This window comes from Patella vulgata, chromosome 7 (assembly GCF_932274485.2).
Source record: "Patella vulgata chromosome 7, xgPatVulg1.2, whole genome shotgun sequence".
NCBI classification, from domain to species: Eukaryota; Metazoa; Mollusca; class Gastropoda; family Patellidae; genus Patella; species Patella vulgata.
The window spans coordinates 4,132,060-4,159,933 of record NC_065885.2 but is presented as its reverse complement, the minus strand read 5'-3'; the positions used below and the strand labels follow the sequence as shown (position 1 = coordinate 4,159,933).

The following is a 27,874-nucleotide window of genomic DNA, read 5'->3' as shown; positions in this document are numbered from 1 at the left end:
ATTTCAGTGGGCCCCAAGATATCCGTGGGCCCTAGGCCTACTACGCCTATTGGTAAATCCGACCCTGCGTACAGCCAACCGATTGATTTGTGAGGAAAGTTGATTTTAGATTATTCAGCCTGATTAAAACACAGATCCTATTTCGTTTCTTTTTTAAAGTTCAAAATCTCGTTTTACTTGTCTTTACTCTACTAGGATCTGGAAGAGTTGTTATATAACCAACGTTCTGGATGATGCGAGGGATTAGCCAATAAAACGGTATGTTAAACAAAGCTTTTTTGGCGTTAGGTGCACGGAACTGTGAGTCCAATAGAATATCAACACTGATTGGTTAATCGAATGTTTGGCGTCATAGGGTCAAAGGCCGCTCGTATGACCTCTGTCGTGACCTCCCACTACAACCAGCCAGCTCTTCGTGTAGTAGAGGCCATCGAAACTATAAAAAAAATTTAATCAGATTGTGTAATATAGTGTCCAGATGATAAAGACTACATTGTCCACAAGTGACTCTAGTGTCTGGGTAATCGGGGTGTAGATAATATTGCATTACGCCATGGATCATACGACATTAATAAGGTTTGCTTTACGATTCTGTACGAACGCATTATACTTATCCCATTGTCGTTTCATTACTATGTCATTTAAATTCAGCTCACTAGTTTTCATCCACGTACAATCTCGTACCAACAAGTGGAACTTGTTGTTCCATCGCGAAGCTTCGATTTTCAGAAACTCACTTTTGATATAGCCGGTTTCACAGAATTCGCGAACACGTTTCTGAACAGATTTAAAATACTGCACCTCTTGAAAAAAATCCGGACCTTCGTTATAAACTTGTTTCCAGAAGCGATCGGTAAAAAAGCTGTAGAGCATCTCGTCCGGTTTCTGAATGTCTCGTAAGATTTTTAAATCTTCTTCGCTGAGCGCGTGTTCGTCCTTTTTGCGATTCGAATTCACGACTAGATACACGATATCCCGGATGTCCCAACATAATTTACGTTTTAGAAGAATTAACGATTCGTCGAAATATTCGAGAATCATAACCAGGTCAAATTCTATATCCAATAGCTGAATATATCTGTTAATATACTGCTCATTGTTGTAATATTTATTTTTGATCCCGAAGTCATGCGCCATGTTGAGGTCGTCAGAGGAACTGGAGTTCATAATCCGCTTTCGTAAATAATTCGTAAAAACACCTTTTCTTGAAATTTTCGTACCGTTTGTTATTTTATGCAATAATCCAAAATAAAAAGCAGACGACAGAAATCTCTCCTTTGGATCTCGCACAATCGCCGTGTAAAAGGCGCCATTTTTGAACCAGCGTTTCAACTGTCGTCTGTTGTAAACAACATGGTTGCACAGGATATTAAAATCCTCGTCATCCGGTAAGGGAATTAATCTGTCGTAGTTCCGGCCAATCACGTGGAACATTGTCGGCTGCGAATCGCGATCTTTATTCGGAAGTACAAGATTAAGTCCATACCGCGTGGAGAATCTCTGGAGAATGTTGGACACGGTAGAACTCCCTGCCTTGTGCACTTTTAGAAAAGCTACATATTTCTTCTTTTCGCACTTTTGTTTGATGTTGAATTGTAACATGGATTGTAAAGTATTTTTATAAATGGCTGTATGAGAATATTGCACGTCATTATAAGCCAATAATAGACAGAAAAAACAGCATGCTCCTAGTCTGTAAAATACAAATAACCATTAAAAGTTAAAATCTGTTTATTCAGGGCCCTTATTCAGGAAAACTTAAACTAAGATACAATCGAAATTTTAAGAAATACTGCAATTCGATTGGCTGACCAGTAAAATCAATTTGCATATATCCAATGAAGTTGCAGTATTTCTTAAAATTTCGGTTGTAACTTACTTTAAGTTTTCGTGAATAAGGGCCCTGATGTTAACAGTTTTTATATCTGACACGTAGTTTTGGAGGTCAGGTCTAAATATTAAGGCCACCTGCTGATTTTGTCATGGTCACGAGATGTAAACAGGGTTAGGGCACGTGATTGTTGCCGAGGATTGTGGGTTAGGGTTAGGGCTTGGTCTAGGGTTAAGGGTTAGCGCTAGCTCAGTTTACATCTCGTGACCATGACAAAATCTGCAGGTGGCCTTAATATTTAGATCTAGCCTAGTTTGGGCGTGTACAGTTGTCGCCCCTGCCCACCCGTCTGAGGGGTTTGGTGGGATTAGAAGTGGGCGTGGTTGCGGCTCATTATCCATGAAATGAAATGGGGTGTTAACGTCACACTGCTCTGTTCCGACTCGGCTAATAATGAAGACGGCTATACGCCATACGGTGTGCTGTGGAGGAAATTTTGCCGAATTCCAACTGTCAAGGGTTCGTTTACATGCACGCCAATGTATACACGGGGTTTTTCGTCCCATCCGAGCGACTAGACAGCTGTCCTTGTCAGGTCCCCCGCCCTGCATCACTGACAAGGGGGAACCACGCCGGAAAATCACGGGACCTCGGTTTTTTGTTCCATCCGAACGACTAGACAGCTGTCCTTGTCAGGCCCTCCGTCTTGTATCACTGACAAGGGGGAACCACGCCGGAAAATCTGAATGAACTTTCTAGGCCAATGCAGGGATCGCACACCCGACCGCAAGGCTAACGAGCCAGCGTCTTACCCACTTAGCCGCCGTGACCCCCACCCCCACCCCAGTAATCTCAATCATCAGAAATATTGTCTCGGAGCTTCTGGCTTTACAAAAAAAAAATTCCCGCGTAACCCCCCCCCCCCCCCCATTGCAAAGATGTCTCCACCTTGGACCCCCACCCCCGCCCCTCCAGTCCTTCCCCCAGCCCGCTGGACTTGATAATATATCTACATGTACTTACAAGATTACAAAGAGTTCAGTATGATTCTTCTTCGCCATTGGAAGTGTGTCTGTGAAAGTATATTACACAATTTAAAGTTGTGTTGTTAAAATATTTAATTAAAACAGTCTTTCAAATAATCGATAATAATATGGAAAACATTTTAATAAAACCCGTGGGTCGCAATAAATATATGCTTTAGTATATTTAATTACATTACTCGCACTTATATATAAACACGTTTCTTTTACGTAAATAAATGAAATGAATTGAAATAGGGTTTAACGTCCTACTTTTTTGCACAGGCTGGGTTAATGAAGATTGGTATAAATGAAATGCAATGAAATGGGGTTTAACGTCCTACTGTTCTGCTCCTAACCTGGGCTGATGAAGACGGGCATACGCCATACAGTGTGCTATGAGGGAAATTTTGCCCGGACAGCGGCACTACGGCCTACTCTTATATCGAATTCCAACTGTCAAGGGATCTTTTACGTGCACGTCAATGTGTACGCGGGACCTCGGATTTTCGTCCCATCCGAACGACTAGACAGCTGTCCTTGTCGGGTCCTACATCACTCCATGACAAAGGTTCTTTTACGTGCACGCCAATGTGTAGGCCTACACGGGATCTCGGTATTTTGTCCCATCGAACGAGTAGACACTGTCCTAGCCAGACTCTTCGCCCTGTACAACCACACCAGAAAATCCCCAGGAACTTTCTTGGGAAGGAATCCGCCAGTACCTCCTTGCTAGGAAGCCAGCACCGTACTGTGCCATCATGGCACCAGATCATACTAAACTTAGGCTGCCTGTTTACAGTTACCTCCGCTTGAGAAAAGACACTAAGCTAGTTGACCGACATTTTAAGTCCTAAATCGACGATTTTAGTCGAAAACACGAAGTATACTTGAAGAATTTTGTTACTTATTTATTCTGCTTCCATTTAATTCAATTGAAAAAATTGATTTAGTCTTTGTGTGTATGCTAGGTGTGAAACGGATTAGAACTACATTACAAAACAATAAACTAATATTTGGATATGGTGGCCATTTAGGACAGAGATCTATTCTCGAGGAATGAAGTAGATAATCTCTGTGTGCGGAATGGTCTCCAGATATGATTTTAAATATAGACCTACCTGGAAAGTTGTATAACAGGTTCATCATTATTATATAAATATGGAATACTTTAATCAACTGATGTCTTCCTATCCTGATTATTCCTCCCACGTGTGGCTTTCAAGTTCATGATATAATCACCGTGATTGTAATTTTCTAGTTTAGCCGGTGAGAACTGAAATAGGGTTTAACATCCTACTGTTCTGCGCCGACCGGGCTGATGAAGACGTACATACACACCGAGAACTATTAGAGACTAAGTATACCTGTCATATTCATATTTTCGACAGGTGATAACAGGTGAAAACAGGTGTTATTGACAGGTATCGATGTTGGAATCTATTTTAATAAAATTCTTAACCTCGATCCATATAATTTAAATTAAAATCTGCCGACGCCATCGCAGACAATAAAAGCTAATTAGCGAAAGATCAATAGTTCAAACTGTCCATTCATATTTTCTTATCAGTTCTCAATACGAATAGAATATTACTAGCATGAATTTGAATACCGTGCGGGAATTTAATATCAAAAATAGCGAGGAGCGTTTTTTTTTTCTGTATTCAGAACACGATATGCCACATAACATAAAAACTATGTATGGGTGTATGTATGTAGTATATATGGGTGTATATATGTAGTACGTGTATATTTAATGAAAATTATGATGTATATATGGTATATATGGGTATATATATGATGTATATATGTAGTATGTATGGGTGTATATATGTAGTATATTATGATGTATATAAGGGTGTATATTATGAGTGTATATCTGATGTATATATGTAGTATATATGGGTGTATATATGTAGTATATTATGATGTATATAAGGGTGTATGTAATAATGTATGTAGTATATATGATGTATATATGCGTGTATATATGTATTATCTATGATTTATTTATGGGTGATAGATGTGTATATATAGTGCACGTATTGTATATACAATATGTAGTATATGGATATAATATACAAACCAAAATCCTTACCCCATTTTAATTCTGTACCATCACCACTAACCACTGCTTTTATTCTGTACTGTCGCCACACACCACATTCCCCGTGCCATCTTTATGTGGTATTATTCATTTATTGCCACCCACCACATTTCCCGCGCCATCTTTATTTCGTACTATTGCCACCCACCAAATACCCAGCTGTGCCATCTCACCCACCCCCAATCCAACCCAAAACCCACCCCACTCCAGTAAATATTTAAATAAAATAACAAAATAATAAAGTTTTGACTTTTCAAAAATTTTATAAGCATTTGAAATCCTCTAATAAATATAATACATAACTCACGACAAGAGTTCAATATAATGAAAAAAAAAACAGCTGAACAATACAACAGAAATGATGATTGGAAAAAAAAAGTCTTTGCATGAGAAATTAATAAATTTATGTCTTAAATGCATTTAATTTTTTAGATAAAGAGCTGGCCGTTCTTGTTATAATAGTTCAAAAATAGATAATGCAAAATGAATATATTGAAAATTTCATTCAAATTACTCTATTGCGAGTGAAGATATTAGCCTTTGATGGTTTGACAAGATGTGTGCATTGATCGTAACCACTGTACTGACTGTTCACGGCATAGCCTTGTTTCACCGTTTTTAGATTAAATCATTAAATGGTTGAACCGTTCTAATCTATTTAACATCAGACCTATCCGATGGCATGAAGACTTGATTATGGTCTGGATAGGTTAATTAATGTCTAATTAATAATTTAGATAACATTTCAGGCCTAAAGAAAGATATGCAATAGGCAGATTTAACTCTTGAATAATGTAGACTATGTTTAATAAACAATAAAACTTCATATAATACGTTTATTTTTGTAGACATATTTTAAAGTACAAATTATAATAAAATGACTCCTTAAAGTTAACTTGTGTTGAGAGAAACCTGGTCCTAGCTCGGCCACCCTCCAGCCTGGATTGATGCATCTAATTCAGTTCTGGTGTTTTAAAGCTGTGAGGGTGTAATCTTGATCTTCTATATCAGTGCGGATGTAGCTTCGATCGCACCAACCCAAATTAAAAAACCCTTTTGTATGTTTAATAAAAAGGACTACCAATTAAGACTTTTGTTCATTATTATTACAATAGTACTTGACAGTCTGCTAGATCTTTTCTCAAAACTTCAAACACACATAACTTTGCACAGAATAAAGTAATTAAACTGAAATGTTTAATATCTATTTTTGAACAATTATAGCAAGTACGACATGCTCTTTATTTAAATCATATAGAATACATGTTTAATGAGTGAGAAATGATATATCTGATAAAGGAACACTATGCAGACATTAGATACATCAGGCCAAAACTGGTCGCAATACATTTCAATTTAAAAGGGCATACGAGTAGAAATGATATGATTAAAATTATAGAGCTTTTTAAGACTGACCCAGATAATGGCAAAAATGATGCAATTAGAAAAGCCCAAAAATTTAAATGGATTCACACTTTAAGATGGCATTAACAATAAGATATAGTCCCGAAGTGTCTCCATTCGCACCGTATGGCATTAACGATAAGATATAGTCCCGAAGGGTCCCCCACTTTATTGTTTAATTGAATAATTTGATGTAAATGTGTATATAGGGCTGGATTAAGGAATGGTCTTTAGGGGCTGAGACCACCGCAAGGTGGAGGGTTTACTGAGATTAAGGAATGGTTTTCAGGAGCTGAGACCACAACAAGCTGGAGGGTTTATAGACATTAGGTGAAAGTTATTTCATTTGTGAATGCTGCATCAAACTGTTATGTGCTCTAAGAAAAGGTTCAATTAAGGCCGTGCAAAAAAAATTATGGTTCTCAGACAGCCTTTACCAAAAACCACGCCCCTCGACTCATTAACAGAACCTCCCCCCCATCCCCCCATCCACTAACAATAGCCGAAAGGTTTACAAAATCTTATCCAGTACGTCACTCGACTCAATAACAGACCCCCTCCCCACCCCCCACTACTACCAATAGCCCACGGGTCTACAAAATCTTAATCCAGCTCGTTACTAGACTTAATAACTGACCCCCTCCCCACCCCCACTATTACCATTAGCCTACAGGTCTACAAAATCTTAATCCAGCTCTGTATACAACCATTAAATATAAACATTAATTAATTAAAGGAATTATGTTATACACGTTGATAAAGATATAAATATGCGAGATCTTTAGGTGGTGTCACAGACTTAGCTACTTTCTCATCATTAAATATCACCCATTGTCCGTCCTTCAATATATGACACACATAATGTCCGACACTAGTAGATGTTCCCATATGACTTATAAATGCTACTAATTTATATTCTGAAAAGAAAAAATGAAAAATAAAATAGAACCTCAATTTAACCCCTTGCAAATTACATGGTTCAATGTTATTTCAATAATTTGTTTGAGCGTAGGGGTCTATAGTAGGTGGAGAAAGAAGTGGGAGGGAACTGGAAGGAACTGGAGGACTAGGAGAAAACCCATAAGGTTGGACAGGCGACCAGACTCTATTTCTTGTCACGTACAACCGGGGAATCGAACCTTGAACCTGCAGGTTCACTAGGAGATTGTCACAACAATGGCTTGATTCCTGGTTTCACTTTCGATTTTTGGAAATTTTCTTTTGTTTAACTTTGCCATGTTTATTGAATGGAAAGAAAGACAGATAAAGAAATGGGGTTTAAGTTCACTGGACACAAACTAGGTCATTTTGGCACTAATATACGATTCACTTTTATTTCAATAATTTGCTTGAGCGTAGGGATCTTTAGCAGTGGGAGCAAACCAGAGGACCCGGAAAAAACTCACAAGGTTGGACAAGCGACCCTACTTCTTGTCTTTGTCACGTACAAGAAGACAAATCAAAACCACTCACTTGACTCATTGACAGCCTTTGTAATCTAAAGCACATGTTAACCATTCCCCCCCCCCCCCTCCCACAACCCCTCCATGATTTTGTCCAATGGTAAGGGTGATTATATACAATATTTCACGAATAAAATGTGTGTAAAAATATGTACTTACTTCCATTACCATCCCTAAACTTTGATTGTTGAGCTTCTGGCGTCTCTATTTCCATTGGTTCATCTAATTCCGCAGCATGACTAAATATCCAATCGGCTGCTCTCTCTATATTATTATCCTAAAATAAATAAATAAATTGAATATTGTAAATTTCTGATCCAAAGTAAATCTTTTTGCCGCTAATGAAGTAAATTTCAAAATTTACCCTGTTTTAACATTTGAAAATAAAATAAAAAATTCAACAATTCACTCTATAATTTATATAACACTTTAAAAATCTCTATAAAACTCAACCATTTGTTTTAATGGTTTTATAAACTCAATGATTTGTTTTTAAAGGTTTCATAAAACTCAACAATTTGTTTTAAAGGTTTTTATAAAACTCAACATTTTATATAACTCAACAATTTGTTTTTGGGGTTTTATATAATTCAACAATCTGTTTTTGAGGTTTTATATAACTCAACAATCTGTTTTTGAGGTTTTATAAAACTCAACAATCTGTTTTTGAGGTTTTATAAAACTCCAGTTTGTTTTTGAGGTTTTATAAAACTCCTCAATTTGTTTTTGAGGTTTTATAAAACTCAACAATTTGTTTTAAAGGTTTTATAAAACTCAACAATTTGTTTTGAGGTTTTAAATGAAATCTTACCGTAGCTTTTAAAGCTTTTGTAGCCTGTTCTTTGTTAAATCCCATGGCCATTATCATGGACAGAGCTTCATCATTAGGAATAAAAGCTTGAGATTTGGCACCAGAAGATGGAAGCTGTAGAGGAACACTAAAATCTAATGAAAGAGAAAAACATTAAAAATATTAGTTACATAAAACAACCAGCACAGAAGTCAGTGGCTGGAGAAAAACTGATAAGAAATAACCGGTGAGGCTGACCTTAAAAATATCTTTGTTTCACCAAACCCGACCCACAATCGAGGAGAAGGGTCGGTAGGTCGGTTTTTTTTTCAGATTTTTTTTTTAAAGTTAGAGAAATCAATACAGAAAACTTATTAGCTGTATACTACAGATTCATTAATTTTGTTTAATGAATTTGGGGTCTGACGTAAAAAGTAACGAACTGAAAGTTTTTTTTATTAAACTTAAGAGCTAATTTGACAGCTTAATAATTTTCCGGGTGGAAACATTCGTCTTCTTTATTCAATTGGCAAAAAAATCAATGAGTGAATGACATCGGGAACTTGAAGTGTGAAACTCCTTCAACACGTTTTTAACGATACTGCGGGTTGTGCCTTCATTTTTCTCGAAAACGGATATTGAAAATATCGTCGTCATGTTTAAAACTACGCACCACAGACATAGAAGCAGAATCATTTCGTGGGAATGGACGTTTATTCGTCTGCAACCATTTTGTTGAGAAGCGACACCTATGACGCTTTCGTCTTGATCAACCAGTTTCAATAATGAATCAAACCATAGCCATAGTAAAGGGAAATAACTCTCGTGATATATTTCAGGTTGACACACAAAATAAAATAAAAAGATCGTGGAAAAGTGCAATAAAATAATTTAAGTCGGGGGTGGTTTTAGTTAGTCGGTCGCGTTAGGCGAAACAAAGATATTTTTAAGGTCAGCCTGACAAAGGTGGAAGACTTCTGTGTAGCAACTGCCTTCCTGAGGATCTAAAGATACTTGGCGGATCAATAAGTAATCTTAAATAAGTGAAGGATCTCTGGTATCTGAAGAAGGACGACTAAAAATTGAAACGTCATCATTAAATTATGTCTTATCAATACAGCCTCTGTTCTTCTTGGCTTAGCGGACACTTTACTTATTAGGGAATCCTTTGTATTTTAAAACACATAAGCAAAACATTTTTTGTAGAAATTCAAAAGGCAGTTACAATTATTTTACTTATAATTTGTTTGGTGTGAAAAATATTAATTTATCTTTCTTTTTCAATACTATGTAATTATCAATTCGTTAAAATATTTGTTATCTTACACATTATATAATAATAAATCTCTTGCATTTTACGGTAAAGACAATGACCTATTACATATTGTATTTTTTTTTAACATATATTTGCCTTGTTTCAGATATGGTAAATTATAAAACAAAACCGTACCTGGGTCTCCCATATGTTCCATAACCCAATTCATGGCTGCTTCTATTCCTTGACTCTGTTTATGATAAACAGCTTTTCGACAACCTTCTCTATCAAAACCCATTTCTGTTAACTGACTGACCATTCCTTCATCGATAACAATTTCTGTAAAACGATGATAAAACATTTACTACAACGGAGAGATTTATCATTCCTTCATCTATAACTATTTCTATAAAGGTGGGTGTTTGTATGTACGGCACCCTCTTCTCCTCCCCACCCTTTCTATTGGAAATTTATAAAACATTTAGGACAACAAAACGGAGAGATTTATCATTCCTTCATCTATAAGGCTACACAAAATAAATGTCTTGTTTCTCGGGCAACTGACAGCTGAAACTGTAGGGGGGGAGGGCGGTTTATTTTTTTTTCTACCTCATTTCTGGCTAGAGGATGGTGCAAAATAAAATTTGGCTATTGTTGAAAATTGTTGGGGCGGGAGGGCGGCCTTGTATTTTTTTTTTTTTTTAATGAGAAAGTCATTACTTGTCTACAGTTTTGCTTTCAGTTATATATTATACATACTTAGAACATAAACCCAAAAATCAAGTCTACTCAAACACTGAACACTGACTGTAAGGAAAATAACTTTCCATATTTAATTCACGTAATGTAGCTTACTAATGGTAATGGTGACAACCATAATTGAAATTGGTTTAAAATAAAATTCTGTACGACTATTAATAGCCGTCCATAATAACGACAATATTTTAAAGGGTAAGCCTCTGTCAGCATGTGTATCAAAAATAATCATCACGGTAAACGACACTTAGATCTAAATCTAGTATCGCTGGTGGATAATGATTGACCTAATTGCAACCAGGGCTGTCGGTAATTTTTAACAGTTGATTAGCAGCACTGCTAATCAAAAAGTCCAATTTCGCCAAATTTGATTAGCAAATTTAAAAATTGATTAGCAGTTTTTCAGTTTCAATGTAAAACACCTAAATAACAAGATATTACTTTAATTCATAACAAATATGATTAGATTCCATTCTGACTATTCTTAGATTTTTTAGCGCTGCCACAAGTACTTGTGACAGTTTGTGAATGTGATGTAGAAATTTAGTTAGGTCTTATGTCTGAAGCCAATTCTTGACAGTGACTTCCGAAGCCCCACTCATTTTAATTGTTATTTTTTTGTTACGTTAGAAATCTTCGTTAGAAAACAATTTCGTCTGCTTTTTATCGTGTATTACTATTTTTCTTCAATCGGACACACCTCGATTAACTAGACACACACGATATAAACAATAATGTTTTACGGGAATTTTTACTTTGATTTATCATTTTACAATACGTTAACATGTATTTATTTTTTTATATTTTATTTACAATACGTGGGGGATACATTGGATTTATTTCTTTCAAAATGAATATGATATAATTACTTGATGTCTCGCAACGTGAGTGGTACTACTTGATTCCCTATTTCCGGTTTAATAGTCCCTATTCATAGAGTTATGTGTTATATAGTATTGTGTCTGGTAGTTCGAGAAGAAAATGTCACACGGAGAATTCAGTTTTGTTTATAAAATTTTATTCAACATTTTATACACGTTGAAAGTGTTGAGTAAGCCTTCTAGTCTTCAAAATGTGGATTATTCTTGTGTCAATATTCAAAATGACAGGCATATTGATGATTCGCAGTAACTGCGAATCAAAAACGTTAGATTTTAATTTTTGGTTAGCAACGGACAAAATATGTATCGCAAATTGCGCTGCGATACTGGTTGTCGGCAGCCCTGATTGCAACCAATGCATGTCACGTGTCATTGGGATTCGGGAAATGACCGTTTCTCAGGATATTCGGTGTGTTTCTCAGGATATTCGGTGTTCTATCTGGGGTTTATATCGAATGACTATTTAAATTTAACTAACAACTGGTCAGTAAAACCATCAAATGTGTAATCCAATTATTATTTTCCGGATTATCAAAACTACCGTTAAATGTGCTAATGACCCAGATTCTGACTAAGGTATGGTGACTATCATCGTATCGTATTCGTAGCCACAAGTTATAATAATTAAACTGTTCTACGATTCATTGTTTTATAAGTAGGATTTTTTCAAACATGGACCGACTGAAGCCGGCAATAATGAGCCGATTAAGATCGAATGATTGAAATACAATGCATTGTTGTCAATGACTTTCGGTGTTTAACACGAATCAAATTCTAGTTCACAAGGGGAGGTAATTAAAATCACGTGATACAAAAATGGAGGTTCTTTCGATATCAATAAAAAAGACCCGTAAATGAGCGTTTACATCTGAATCAGTTTAATACATTTGAATGGATATTCCTGTATGGGGCATGTAGATACATGCGACATATTCTTTTTATGACTTGCTTATCGATGTTCGGGCGGGCGTTACATATTTTTTATTTTTCATCAAGACTAATAAATAGGCCGCACGCGCAACCAATTTTGCATGCGGGCGGTGCCCGAGAAACAACTTATTTTATTTGTGTTGCCTAACTATTTCTATAAGGGTGGGTGGTTGTATGTACTGCACCCTCTTCTCCTCCCCTCCCTTTCTATTGGAAATTTATTTTTACTGAGGGGTGTGTAAAATGGAGTCAAATCTCTAATTTAAATAATTTGTCCATGGCAGATACAGAAGGTTGGGTTGGTGTCCCCCTCATTTTCTGTTGGCAAACGATTTATTATTGATACATCAGAGAGAGAGAGAGGTTTAACGTCCACTCGACACAAACTAGCGCATTTCGGGACTAACATTTGGTTCAATTTAATTTCAATAATTGCTTGCGTGTAGGGATCTTTAGCTGTGGGAGGTAACCAGAGGACCCAGAGACAACCCACAAGGTTGGACAGGCGATCTTACTCCTTGTCACGTATACTTGGGGAATTGAAACCCCACCAGTTGACTCAATGACAGACCTACTGATCCAAGGCCCATGCGCTAACCATTCAGCCATCTAACCCACCTTGATACATGCGTGTGATATATCAGTTCAGTACAAAAGGAACGCCTCTCGGAACTAGGGCTGCCTATCCAGCATGCGTAATGCATGTAGAAATTATTTAATATTTACGTGGCGGTGGTTGTGATTCTTCTTCTGGTAAGACTTCTTCTCCAGCTTGTAATCCTTGACCTCTCAGATGACTTATATCCAATACATCCGGTATATCTATAGATACATCTGAAATTAATATCATTCATCTATTAATATCTATATTTAAAGGAGCTAAATCACTATTTTTTGGCATCTAGAAATGGACACAAATGGGTCGCAACGCATATAATAATGTGAACCATTAGAACTGGTGTCACTCAAGCAAGCCACCAAAACCACTGTCGCTCTTATACAATTACTGATTACCGAATCGGGCAACAGAACTCAGTCGACATATACTCCAAGTATCATCTTGAATAATTTTATGGTCGAAGACGTCAGTATGATTGAGAAACAAATCTGGATTAGCGTCGCCTTCTGAGGCCACGTATCTTGTACCAGGCCATCTCGTCCCTGAGACAACATTAATTGTAATGATAATTACCTAATTTAACAGGAACCCAATTTTCACTGACTGTAAATTTTTTTAAATGTACCATAAGATAATCGGGGAATGTAGATAATCTGGTTTGTCTGATTAAAAACACAATAAAATAAATCAACATTAATCTTACGATCAAAAACATCCGTCCGCTTGAAATTGTTCAAAAAGATATATTACAGTATCCTGGTCAAACACTTTTTATAAATTGTTTAAAGGAGCTAAATCGCTAATATTTGGGACCTAGAAATTGACACAAATGGGTCGCAACGCATATAATAATGTAATATGAATGAATATAAATTGATTTACATTCAATCGTTTCTGTTTTTACTGTAAGTATGCCAGTATTCTCAATCAAATTTCAATCTCTAGCATCTGGTTTTTCCAGTCTACGCCGATAGTATTTATTGGGCATGTTCTGCAGATAAAAATATAGCATCACCGATTGACATGACTTGTGGAATATGCCTAGCCTCGTTTTGCGAGTCATTTATTACAAATAGCGCTGAAACGCATTATGGTACACGATTCGTGTACCAGTTGTAAAATGTTTATTTTGTCTTAAATATTGGATATCAGAAGGTTATCTTTTCCCGGTAAGATAACAACATCAATGTTGGTTTTAAAGCGACAAATAAATTGTGTTTTCAATGTTGAAGATTTTTGATGATACTGAGTAAGAGACTTAGCTACTTTAAGTGGCATTTAGTAACTGGATGAGGATAACACATGACACAATTATATGGTATACCAAGTTACTTGAAGAATTTATTTCAGCGACATTTCGACTAGGGTTTTCTCATCTTTATTGCCAGAAATAAATATTTCAAGTAACTTGAATTCCATATAACTGTGTTATGTGTTATACCTTTTTATATGCCAACATTTCATGAAAGAGTTGGGGTTTACAACTTACAACTTTACAATTTCATTTCAATAATTCGACTGAGCATAGCGGGAGGGAAACACAGGACCCAGATAAAACCAATGAGGTTAAGCAGATGACCCTACCCTTTGTCACAATCTTGACATCGAAGACATGCTACTTGACTCAATGACAGCTCTTTGATCTAACAGAGCAATAAACTATAACATATATTTATGGAAGAACAATTACTGATTTTTTTCGGCAACGTTTTCCAGCAAGTACATTAACGTGCTACTGTTTTGCACTGACTGGGATAATGAAGACTGGAATATGCCATACACTGCGCTCAAGGGAAATTTTGCCCGGACAGCTATGCTATGGCTTGCTCTTATCAAATTCTAACTACCAAGGGATCTTTAACATACACACCAATGTGTACAGATGTTCTGGGTACTTCGTCCCATAGAACGACAATACCTTGTCTCTTTCCAGACCCTCGGTACTGCGTCACTGACATGGGGGAACCATGGCGAAAAATTCTGATGAACTTTCTCGACCAACGCAGGGATCGAACACAGGACCTCCAGGTTATCGCAACAACGTCTTACTCACTGAGCCACTGTGGCTCCAAATAAAGACTAGAGAATCGCCGTTAAATAAAATGAAATGGGGTTTAACGTCCTACTTTTCTGACCCTACAGACAGGGTAAACAACAATTGTATTCCATAGAATTGTGTTCTATTTAAATCAGTTGTCAAGGCAACGTATGATATAGTTTTTATGATTATAAATTTGTGGAACTCACTGATTGGCTGTTGTTTTACCATTAATGGCACTACTATAAAAATCTTCTACTGTGACTGGAGTAGCAAACGCCTCGATACACGAATTTAAAGAGATTCGTGGACGAACAATATCTTTAGGATCTCTATCAAAAATAAATACAACAAAATATTTTAATCGATTTTCACTGGCTGTTTAAAACAAAACAAAAAGAAGCGACATTTTCTTTCGATTAATCTAACCCATCCATAGTCTCCATGGTATTTCAATCCTTCTATTTGCCAAAATCTAGACCGAGCTTGCAGAAATCAAATCTTCGGTGAAATTTTCCATTATTATTAACGGCTAAAACGAGTGACATATAGAAGAGACCTGCTGATTCAATAAACTATTTTTTCCCTAGCAATGTCTTGCTTTCTATCAGTAACAGAAAATAAACCAAAGGCGTACACTGCAATCCGAGTAATTTAATCTTGTGCATTAAACATGCATTATGCAAGAGCTAAATCTGCCTATTGCAGGTCTTTCTTTAGGCCTGAAATGTTTTCTAAAGTATTAATTAGACATTAATTAACTGATCCAGGCCTTAATCAACTCTCGATGGCATCAGATTTCTCAGATATTAAATAGATTCGAATGGTTCAGCGATACTTTGATTTAATCAAATATGGAGGACCGAGACTTAGCTTCGATCAACCAGTACAGTGGTTGAAATTATTGCACACGTCTGTCAAATCTTCAAAGGCTAATATCTTCACTTGCAATAGAGTAATTTGAATGAAATTTTCAAATTATCCATTTTACATCATCTACTTTCGAAATATTATAGCAAGAATGGCTAGTTTTTTTTATCTAAATCTTACATAATGTATCTTTAAGCACTAATTTCTTTCTCATTCATTCAATATCAAATCTTTGTTTAAAAATTTGTAAAAATCGTTTAAAATCACCAAAAATCATCTAATGCTTATTTGTTTCCAATTTAAAGCTGACCATCCAATTTTGATAATGATTGTCCAATATACAAGCGTTTAATTTCTCGATCACTGTTCAAAAATAAACAACCCAATTGATTATAATGATTAATTTTTAAACAGTGTTCAGTAAATTGGACACTCATTATTAAAATTAATCAGTCAGCTTTAAACTGGACACAAGTGAAAGAAATTAGTGCTAGTTACATAAGATTAAATGATACCTGAATTACAGTGAAAAATCAAACATGTGAACAGGAAATCCCCCCCACTGCACAAAAGATACAGTATTTACTGTGGTATATCGATGAGAGTACGTCAAAACAAAATGAACCGACAATAAATCAAAGTATTAATAATATATTTGAGAACTGTCTGTTAATCTTACATAGGTTTTCCTTCTTTCTGCAATTCTTTCTTTCTAACTTCATACGCTGCTGCCTCTTCTGTTAATAAATAAACGTTATATAAACGAAATGAAATGGGGTTTAACGTCCTACTGTTCTGCTCCTATGCTGGGCTAATGAAGACGGGCATACGCCAAACAGTGTGCTATGAGGGAAATTTTGCCTTGGCAGCGGCACTATCGCCTACTCTTATATCGAATTCCAACTGCCAAGGGATCTTTTACATGCATTCCAATGAATACACGGGACCTCGGTTTTTCGTCTCATCCGAAGGCCTAGACAGCTGTCCTTATCAGGCCCTCCGTCCTGCATCACTGACAAGGGGGAACCACGCCGGAAAATCTGGATGAACTTTCTCGGCCAATGCAGGGATTGAACACCCGACCTCCAGGCTAGCGAGCCAGCGTCTTACCCACTTAGCCACGTGATCACCATACATTATATAACTATAGGCTTCATATATACCTAAGGTTATACTATGTTTACTGGTAAGAAAATTGTAATTTGTGTTGTGAACAAGAAACACTCCTTCAAAATAACTGAGCAGGTGGAGTGGTTAAGGCGGCCAGATGTGGCTTCTTGCATCTGGGTCCTTCGTCGCTCTTGACAACCCTGCACAAGTGGATGGCGGCCTGAACTCATGAAAGATGTGGAATGCATTTCCACTCAGATCTAAGAAACATATACCATTATTAGTGGTTGTCAGGTTTTCTACCTTTATTAAATGAAATAAAATGGGTTTAACATCCTACATGTATGCACCGATTCGGCTAATGAGGAAAATTTTGCCCGGACAGCAGCTCTACGGCCTACTCTTATATCAACCCCAACTGTCAAGGGATCTTTTACGTGCACGTCAATGTGTACGCGGGACCTCGGATTTTCGTCCCATCCGAACGACTAGACAGTGGCTCTACGGCCTACTCTTATATTAATTTCAACTGTCAAGGGATCTTTTACGTGTACACAGAACCAGTTTTTTGTCCCATCCGAACAACTAGACAGCTGTCCCTTGCTAGACCCTTTGTTTTGCAGGACTGACGAGGGGGAATTAAGCCAGAATATCCAGATGAACTTTCTCGGCTGCTGTCTGGTAACCTAACCTTCATTAGTACCTTACCTGTATTAGTATCTTACCTTTATTAGTACCTTACCTTTATTAGTATCTTACCTGTATTAGTATCTTACCTTTATTAGTACCTTACCTGTATTAGTATCTTACCTGTATTAGTATCTTACCTTTATTAGTACCTTACCTGTATTAGTATCTTACCTTTATTAGTACCTTACCTGATTAGTATCTAACCTGTATTAGTTTCTTACCTTTATTAGTACCTTTATTAGTAGCTTATCTTTATTAGTACCTTATCTTCATTAGTACCTTATACCTTTATTAGTACCTTACCTTTATTAGTTGCTGCCTCTAACGGTACAGGTAACGACAGACAGAATTCTTCTCTATTTTTGTATTGTACTTTCTTAGACTGGGAACATTGCGTCCTTCCCTCTACCTCAAACCGGAAACATTCACTAGGATTCTCCTGTCCTCGACTAGATTTCTGAAATTAAACATACCTTAATTCATTTATATGAGCAGCACTACTACAGTTCATATATTTCCATCGTAGTTTCCCCTTGTCAGTGGTGCAGGATAGAGGGCCTGACAATGACAGCTGTCTAGTCATTTGGATGGGACGAAAAACTGAGGTCCGATGTCCACATTGGCCTGCATGTCAAAGATCCCTTGGCAGTTGGAATTCTATATATGAGTAGGCCATAGTGCCACTGCCCCGGAAAAAATTTCCCTCATAGCACACTGTATGGCGTATGCTCATCTTCATTAGCCCAATCAGGACCAGAACAGTAGGACGAAACCGGAGGACCCAGAGAAAACCCACAAGGTTGGACAAGCAACCCAACTCCATGTCACGTACAACCGGGGAATCGAAACCACGCCAGTTGACTCAATGACAGACCTTATGATACAGCGCGCACACACTTACCAATCGGCCATGCCCTCTAGTTTTAATAGCACAAATCGGAAAGAGAAAAATATCCTACCTCTATAACATTTATTAAATGTAGAAAATATTCCTGGGCATCCTGTTGACGTTTTGTTGAGAATTCTGGATGACCTCTTCCTATTAATGATTTAAACATCTGTGGTCTGATCCCGGGTGGTGGCTATAAATACAAAAAGTGCAATGAAATGCAATTGAGTTTACTATAGCGTCAACAAAATACTTTGACCATAGACAAACATATTGTAATTTGGCCACAGGCAAACATATTGTAATTTTCCATTTCTATCGTAATGTGTGTAATTGGGGGAAGGGAATGAAATGAAATGAAATGGGGTTTAACGTCCTACTGTTCTGCTCCTACTGGGCTAATGAAGATGGGCTTAAGCCATACAGTGTGCTATGTAGGAAATTTTGCCCGGACAGCTGGACTACGTCCTACTCTTATTTCAAATTCCAACTGCCAAGGCGTCTTTCATGTGCACACCAATGTGTACACAGGACCCTGTTTTTTTGTCCCATCCGAATGACTATGTGAGGAAGGAGAAATTTGCCCAGGCAGCATTTCCACCTTCTCTTCTTCGATTTCTAACTGTCAAGTTTCTTTTACGGGGGGATCGATATGTATACGCGTGGATGATATATTTTTTTTATCCCATGGCAGCTGACAGTTGGAATTCAATAGTAGGCCGTAGCGCCAATGTCTGGGCAAAATGTTCCTCATAGCACACTGTATGGTGTATGCCTGATTCATTATGGCAGTCGGTGGAAAAAGTAGGACGTTAAACCCCATTTCATTTAAATTCTCAACCCAAGAGAGAGATGGGGCTTAACATCCACTTGACACAAACTAGGTCACTTTGGGACTAACATATGGTTCAATAATTCGATTGTGCATAGGGGTCGTTAGCTGAGGAAGGGACCTACAGAAAACCCATGGGGTTGGTCAAGCGACCCTACCCCTTGTCAAATATAAGAGGGGAATCGAAACAACACTAATTGACCCAATAACAAGCCTTATGAAACAACGCACACACGATAACCATTTGACCATCTACACACCCTTGCCTATCAATGAGCATAAAGGCATAAAATTGAAACTATCAATATTTTAATTTATTTTTACGTCTATCAAATACATTTAGGGTATAAACTCACTGCGATATTATCCCCAGAATCTTTTGGTGGATGTGAATACTCTCCTGATAATAAACCATGACCTAGCTTCGCCCTGAAACAAATATAAGTTACATTCACATATTTGAGAATTCGATCGAGAGAGAGAGAGAGAGGGTGGGATTTAACTCCACTCGACACAAACTAGGTCATTCTGGGACTAACATAGCGTTCAATTTTATTTCAATAATTCGCTTGTGCGTGTAGGGGTCTTTAGCAGTGGGAGGAAACCGGAGGACCTGGAGTGAACCCACGAGGTTGAACAGGCGACCCTACTCCTTGTCACGTACAGTGACGGAGGGAAAGCGTCTAGATGTTCGGGTGGGACGTAAAAAGGCACCCCCTGTATACCATTGGAGTTTAACATCCACTGGACACAAACTAGGTCATTGCAGGACTAAAATATGGTTCAATTTTTAAATCAATAATTTGCTTTCATGTAATGGTCTTTAGCAGTGGAAGGAAACCGGAGAAAACCCACAAGGTTGAACAAACATCCCTACTCCTTGTCACATACAAGTGGAGAATGAAAACCACACCACTTGACGCGGCAACTCAACCCCCCAGATGTCTAAACATTTCACCATATGTGGGCTTTCTGTAAAAACTGATCGTAGTTGTTATCTGAACAAATGAACAAGTTTCTAGTTGATTTGTAACTTACATCTGAACATTGAGATCATCTGGAATATGTCCACCTGCATTTCCAAATATTTCTTCTAATTTATCATAGTACCTATAAAAACAGGATAAAAAATCAGTACTTAAAATAAACAATGGAGCAACAGTCCGACTTGAATGTATAGTCACATAAACTTTTGATGGATTTTTAATCTCTTGGAAACTATAGTAAAAGTTGCATCTCTAAAAGGAATATCAGTCCAGAAATGGTTCAAATCCTTTTAGTATTTACAACGATATGCAAGACGATATTATCAGGTATTCGGTAAAAACTTTGATCGGTCTCTTTTTAATTTGATTGAATCGCAAGTCAGGTGATTATCTATCATTGATACTTTGATGTTCTTTTCTTAAACATACATTATACAAGAGTTAAATGTAAAATCTGTCTATTTCAGGTCTTTCTTTACGCCTTAAATGTTATATAAATTATTAATTAGAAATTAATTAACGTATCCAGACCATAATCAACTCTCGATGCAATCGGATGGCTCAGATTTTAAGTAGATTAGAACAGATCAGCCATTTAATTTAAAAATGGATAATCAAGACTTTGTTTATTATCTTAAAAACGGTAGCAATGACAATCAAGGCTACACTGTTCGAACACTGATAACTCGGCTCAGTGAGAACTGTTATCTCTTTACCTAATCTTACATTATGTCCCTTTATATAAATGTTAATTAATAAATTTGAGTACATTTTAGCGTGGATCAAGTTTTGAAAAATTTTCTCCGAAAAAATATTGTTCGAAAAATGAGAAAGGACATATTTTTTTATTTTTTGTTTCTGATCAATGAAGACTAAATTAAAGATTTTGTTTTTTATTTTGTTTTGAATAATTACCTTTTTTGGAAGTCTGGTATAGTAAAAACAACCTGCATGACAGAATTCATGTAACAACTGTTACCAAGGTTACGCATTCCTGTTAATCCTGCACCATATACTGGTTGTAATTTATTTCCTGATTCTTGTATTACATCCCATTCTCCTATCTTCTGATTCAAATCAATCTCTAGTTCAACCATAGTTTTATCTGTCTGAAAAATAAAAACATTTTCTTAAAGATGCGTTATGTAAGATTTAGATAAAGAGCTGGCCATTCTTGCTATAATAGTTCGAAAATAGATAATGTAAAATGAATATATTGAAAATTTCATTCAAATTACTCTATTGCGAGCACAGATATTAGCCTTTCAAGGTTTGAAAAGGTGTGTCCATTTTTAAATCAAATCATTAAATGGCCGAATCGTTCTAATCTACTTAATATCGGAGATATCCGATTGACATCGAGAGTTGATCATGGTCTTGTCATGTAAATAAATGTCTAATTAATAGTTTCTATAACATTTCAGTCTGGCAATAGGCAGATTTAGCTCTTGCATAATGTATGTTTAAATGATCGCGCAGTGCAAACTTATAGCGTCCTTTAGAACATCAAGCAGCTTTAATATGGAAAAACTTTTTAATATATTTAAAACCTTGTTTTTTGCCAGGCTTTTTAATTATCATTTCCATCATTTTAAAGACTAAATTGTTATTTTTGTGTTCTGTATAGGAGATCTCATGTTTGTGAAGTGCCTTATGTGATCTTTACTGCTCTATATCTCAATGTTTTAACAATAAACACAATTATAATCCAAACAAATCATTTACCTTTTCTAAAGCTGAGATATTGATTCCAAAATGTGCCAAATGTTTAGCTAAATGTGGATCTTCAACCATATCATCCTCTTCATAAGAATAAACATCTGAAGAAAAACAAAGAGAAATGGGGTTTAACATCCTACTTTCTATACCAATCAGACTAATGAAGATAGGTGACATTCATGCAGAGTGCTATGACAGAGATTTTGCCCTGAAACTCTACTTCCATTTTCTAACTGTCGGGGGATCTTTAGCATACTGTACATACGGTTTATCACTGATCACCAATCAGCTCATTATATAGCTTTGATCAAGTGCTTGTTATTATGTATACATTTATGGATCCTTTTTTTTACTGTATATAAATATTTAGGGTTTAAACTATATTTTATTATTGTTGAAACGTTGCATGTTAATAAACCAGCAAATAGTTTTTAATGTGATACTGTCAATCTTATATACCAGACCAATAAAATGCTAATTTTCATTTCAATAGTTACGTGTGCCGTAAGAAGGGGAGAAATTTGCCTGGGCAGGTGAGTTTTCGTGTACTCCTCAGCAAAATCCAACTGCAAATGTTCTTTTAATAATAATAACAATGCACTTTATAGCCTAATTTTCAGTAAGGTCAGCTCACCTCTACACAGTTTATTGCCTCATCTAAACAACTATACACAATTATCAGGTCCCCCCGCCCCCCAGGAGCCCCTAGAGAACATGGCTTGAAAATTTAAAGGTTCTTTAACATCTTTTCAGTCCAGACCTGAATCAGAAACCTGGGACATTCTGGTCAAGACAAAAGTACCCGGTTGCTTAACAACCTCCCCCACCCCCAAACTGAATAAAGATGTCCATTAGGATAGATACAGATAATAATATAATCTAACCTCCACCGGCTGCTGTGATAGTTCCTAATTTAACCGCCAAGGGATACTTAGTTTGTTGATAAGCCTCTACAGCATGGTTATTTCCTCCACTACCATCAAAAAATTTACGTCCACATAGAATACTTCCGTCTGTTAAATTCAGCCATAAATTGCTTGTGAGGTCACATTGTTCACACTTCCATCCTTTCGGGGGAATTTTTTTACCGTTATCAAGTTGTAGCAAATTATCAGCATGTCTGTAAACAGAAAGAGAGAGCAGTGGGGTTTCAAGTCTGCTTGAGACAAACTATGTCATTTTGAGACTAACATATGAAGAGTCCAGGGGAAGAACGATCTAAGTCACATTTTTGTCTTTTCGCATAAAAGGTAAAACAGACTTTTGGACGAGAATGCTTGACATGAACAGAACAACAAGTGGGTTTAATTACAACTTAAAAATGATGTTTAATACGAATCATAATTACCAGTACAACAACCAACTTCCACTTTTCAGCCAAATTAAGGTCAAATAAAGGGTACGATGGACATGTTTGTCCGAGGGCCATTTCAGAAGGGCCTTGGTTCGATGTGACTCTGATCGTTTTTACCTGAAATTGATTGTTCCACAGAATCTTATACAATTTGCTACCAGATAGCGCCATTAACTGGGGTTCGTTAAAAAAAGGGCTTAGATCGTTCTTCCCGGGGCTCTTCATATGATTCAATTTTATTTCAATAATTCGCTTGATAGTGGGGTTTGTTAGCTGTGAGAGGAAACCATTTAAAAAGTTGTAGCAAATGATTAGCATGTCTGTAAAGATAAAACCAGGTTTAATGTTCAACTTTCATGCACCGACTGAGCTAATGAGGACAGGAATATAAAACGCACAAAGTTTTACGATTGAAATTTGGCCCGGACAGCGGCACTATGGCCTATTTATTTCAGAACTCAAACTGTCCATTGTTATTTCACATCCACCCCAATGCGGTCACCTCTGTTTTGTAATAAAACTTTATATAATGATATACATAGAGAGAGAGAGATGAAATGGGGTTTAACGTCCACTCGACATAAACTAGGTCATTTCGGGACTAACATATGGTTTAATTTTATTTACATAATTCGCTTGCGCGTAGGGGTCTTTAGCAGTGGGAGGAAACCGGAGGACCCGGAGAAAACCCACGAGGTTGGACAGGCGACCCTACTCCTTGCCACGTACAATCGGGGATTCGAAACCACGCCAGTCGACTCAATGACAGACTTTATGATACAACGCGAGCACGGATATACATAGAAACTCGTAATAAAACTTTATATACATACTTAGAAACTCGTAATTTCTCTCCTTCCCATGTACAAGCCATGGCTGCTGCTTCTTCCATTTTCCATGCATCGACTGCGGTTAAAATACTTGCTGCTGATAGCTGAACCTGTTACAAGAATAATAGTAGTAAGGGTACTGGATGTTCTCGACTATCATAGTAGACTAAATCAAAAAGATCTCTCATCATGGGTTGATAATGCAGTGCTGACAAGTAAAGTATTTAATATTCATTGGGATAGTACGAACAAGATGTAGAGGAGATAGTCTTGATTGGAAAGTATCATCACTAGGATAATAAATAAAGTCTTGATTATCAACTTAACATTAAATGGCACTTGTGTTATCCGTTTAATATCTCAGCCATCTGGTGGTCTAGAGAGGTGAGTATCAGCTTGTCATGTGAGCAAAGTCTAAATGATAATTTATAGAACATTTGAAACCAGATTTAGCTCTATAAGCATCTTTGAATTACTTTACTGATTTTGAAATGAAATGAACTGAAATGGGGTTTAATGTGCTACTAATTTGCTCCGAACTGGGCTAATGAAGACGGGCATACGCCATACATGTGCTATGAGGGGAATTTTGCCCGGACAGAGGCTCTACGGCCTACTCTTATATCGAATTCCAAATGTCAAGGGATCTTTTACGTGCACGCCAAAGTGTACACGGGACCATCTGAACGACTATACGTTGGCCCTTTGTTCTGTACAAGGGGCAACGAAGCCGATTAAATCTGGATGAACTTTCTTGGTCCAATGCAGGCACAGACACCCAACCTCCAGGCTAGCGAGCCAATGTCTTACCCGCCTAGCCGCCAATGCTCCGATTTTGAAATTAAATAGAGAAATAGAGACAATAACCCACCATGTCTGGTAAATCTGTATTGGTTAATGGTATAATAGTCCAGTCAGGTAGAACAACTATACTGGTCTCTTCTTCAAATCTAAAACTCTTGTCATCCACTTGAAATCCTCCTTCAACACCTAAAAAATATCCAAACAAAAACAAATGAACTGTATGTTGATTATCAATATATCAGATTGGTCGCGTGTTCGATCCCTGCATTGGCAGAGAAAGTTCATCAGAATTTTCCGACGTGGTTTCCCCTTGTCTGTGGTGCAGGACAGAGGGCCTGATGAGGACAGCTGTCTAGTTGTTCGGATGGGATGAAAAACCCAGAACCAATGTATACATTGGAGTGCACGTAAAAGAATCCTTGGCAGTTGGAATTTGATATAAGAGTAGGCCATAGTTCCGCTGCCCGGGCAAAATGTCCCTCATAGAACACTGTATGGTGTATGCCCATCTTCATTAGCCCAGTCGGAGAAGAACAGTAGGACATTAAACTCCATTTCATTTAGAGAGGGTTGGGTGGCCGAATGGTTTAAAAAGTGGCATGGTTTCGATTCCCTGCTTGTACGTGATAAGTAGTAGGGTCATCTGTCCAACCTCGTGGGTTTAATCTGGGTTCCTCAGTTTCCTCCCATAGCTAAAGACCCCTAAGCACAAGCAAATTATTTACATAAATTTGAACAATATTAGTCCCAAAATGACACAGTTTGTGTTGAGTGGAAATTAAACTCCATTTCTCTCTCTCCCTCTAGTCCATTAAGTGTGGAAACTGTTTCAACGCTTGTAGCAGTGTTTTTATACGATGTGTATAGGACTAGATTCTCAATTTTCATTGCTATCAATAAATAACATCGGCAGTATTTGTATAAGAATAATGTTGTTGTATTAATTGACAAATTTACCGATGGCAAGTTTGGTTGGCTTCTTCTCTGGTGGTTGATCATCTTTTGGTACCTGTAACAAGACATTTACACCTAATGTAATATATTAATATGACTGTGTGTCAATCTATCATACATGAATTTACATAAGGTGTATCATAAATATAAGGGACTGTGTCAATCTATCATACATGAATTTACATAAGATGTATCATAAATATGAGGGACTGTGTCAATCAATCATACGTGAGGGACTGTGCCAATCTATCATACATGGATTTACATTATATGATTTCATAAATATGAGGGATTTTGTCAATCTACCATACATGAACTCATGTATTACATGTATGTATTATTATAAATATGAGGTAGAGTGTCAATCTATCATACATGAATTTAAATATGAGATATAAATATGGGGGACTGTATAAATCTATCATACATGAATTTACATGTGATGAATTATAAATATATAGGGAATGTGTAAATCTATCAAACAGGAATCTACATTTCAATATGAACATGTACATTTCAATATGAGGGACTGTGTCATTTTATCAAACAGGAATTTACATCAGATGTGTGATAAAAATGAGGCACTGTGTAAATCTTTGATACATAAATGATATAGGGCTATTATTATAATACAGGGGACCAAGTGTCAATCTATGATATATTATATGATGTGTTATTATAAATATGGAACTACTGGTACCTCTATTCTTCTTCTTTTGATATTCAAAAATACTTGGTTACCAGTCTTGCGATAATGTCTTTCCACGTGCTTTTTACCAAGACCAAGGAAAGTGTTCATGCAAATATAGAGACCATTTTCACTTTCCTGTAACCAAACAGAAGATTATTATACAATACATAATATAAATAATCAATTTGTGACATGTTTTTTTCTGTCACTCGAAATAGTATCTACATAGTATCTACATAATATCGTACTGTTTGTGCAAACCTAACAAACATCAAAGACTAAATTTAGATCTTTGATGGTCACTGTCTGGAGATTCAGCTAGCCAAGATATTTTTTTTGTCAGTTATTGATACAGGCTTTTATGAATTTTTACTTGAGTTTCGTCTCAATCGGTTCAAAGGTTAAATCCTTTAAATAGGCTAGCAGGAACCTGCGCTGTATATCCACAGATACAGATACAGATCTATGACTATATACATCTGATCTCTGCCTACTCCTTTCGTTCAAAATGACTTACCAAGTAAGCATCATGTGCGAATTCTCAAAATTCTCTGAACCTTCAAACGTTATGAAACTGACAATAAACAGACTCCCCTCCCAGAATGTCAGACGTCAAAATTGCGTTATCATGAAAGGCTAGGATTAGGAAAGAGTCAGACACCGGCATTTCAAACAATTAGAAAGATTCCACAATTAGTCCTTGCCTTACTGATTACATGGTACTACATACTACGCTACCGCGGACATGGGTTAGCGTTTGTATTGTGGTAAGCGAAAGCCTGGAATCTGAAATGGAAACTGAAATTTGAAATGTAGAAATAGAAAATCAAAATCGAAGAAGTAAACAGATAGTCTGCTTTCTTTCTGTCTCTAATCGGATTTTAAAACAAAGGGTAACATTTTTATATGTTAAATTACCGGGTTGTCAAATGAATAAGCACATTCATCCTTATAAACCTTCTCTCCGCCCAACGGAGATTTTATTTTAGAAATGTTTTGCTTTATCACTTCCATTTTTGTTTTCACGCCGGTCAAGAAAGAAATAGCGG

The 27,874-nt window shown here is 36.8% G+C and overlaps 2 protein-coding genes across 2 annotated transcripts; both read right to left on the bottom strand.

The window, feature by feature from the left end:
• Positions 1 to 444: 444 nt before the first annotated feature.
• LOC126827135 (galactose-3-O-sulfotransferase 4) lies at positions 445 to 4,181 on the bottom strand. The gene is made up of 3 exons (XM_050556363.2): positions 3,975 to 4,181; positions 2,855 to 2,903; positions 445 to 1,693 (listed from the first exon to the last, which is right to left on the bottom strand). Exons 1-3 carry the CDS (start codon positions 4,000 to 4,002, stop codon positions 559 to 561), a joined length of 1,212 nt encoding a protein of 403 aa, XP_050412320.2. The 5' UTR covers positions 4,003 to 4,181; the 3' UTR covers positions 445 to 558.
• Positions 4,182 to 20,521: 16,340 nt separating this feature from the next.
• LOC126827116 (ubiquitin carboxyl-terminal hydrolase 5) lies at positions 20,522 to 27,859 on the bottom strand. The gene is made up of 9 exons (XM_056102212.1): positions 27,744 to 27,859; positions 26,835 to 26,960; positions 26,138 to 26,189; positions 25,248 to 25,366; positions 24,380 to 24,486; positions 23,077 to 23,312; positions 22,199 to 22,293; positions 21,389 to 21,582; positions 20,522 to 20,597 (listed from the first exon to the last, which is right to left on the bottom strand). Exons 1-9 carry the CDS (start codon positions 27,837 to 27,839, stop codon positions 20,522 to 20,524), a joined length of 1,101 nt encoding a protein of 366 aa, XP_055958187.1. The 5' UTR covers positions 27,840 to 27,859.
• Between the last annotated feature and the right edge of the window lie 15 nt (positions 27,860 to 27,874).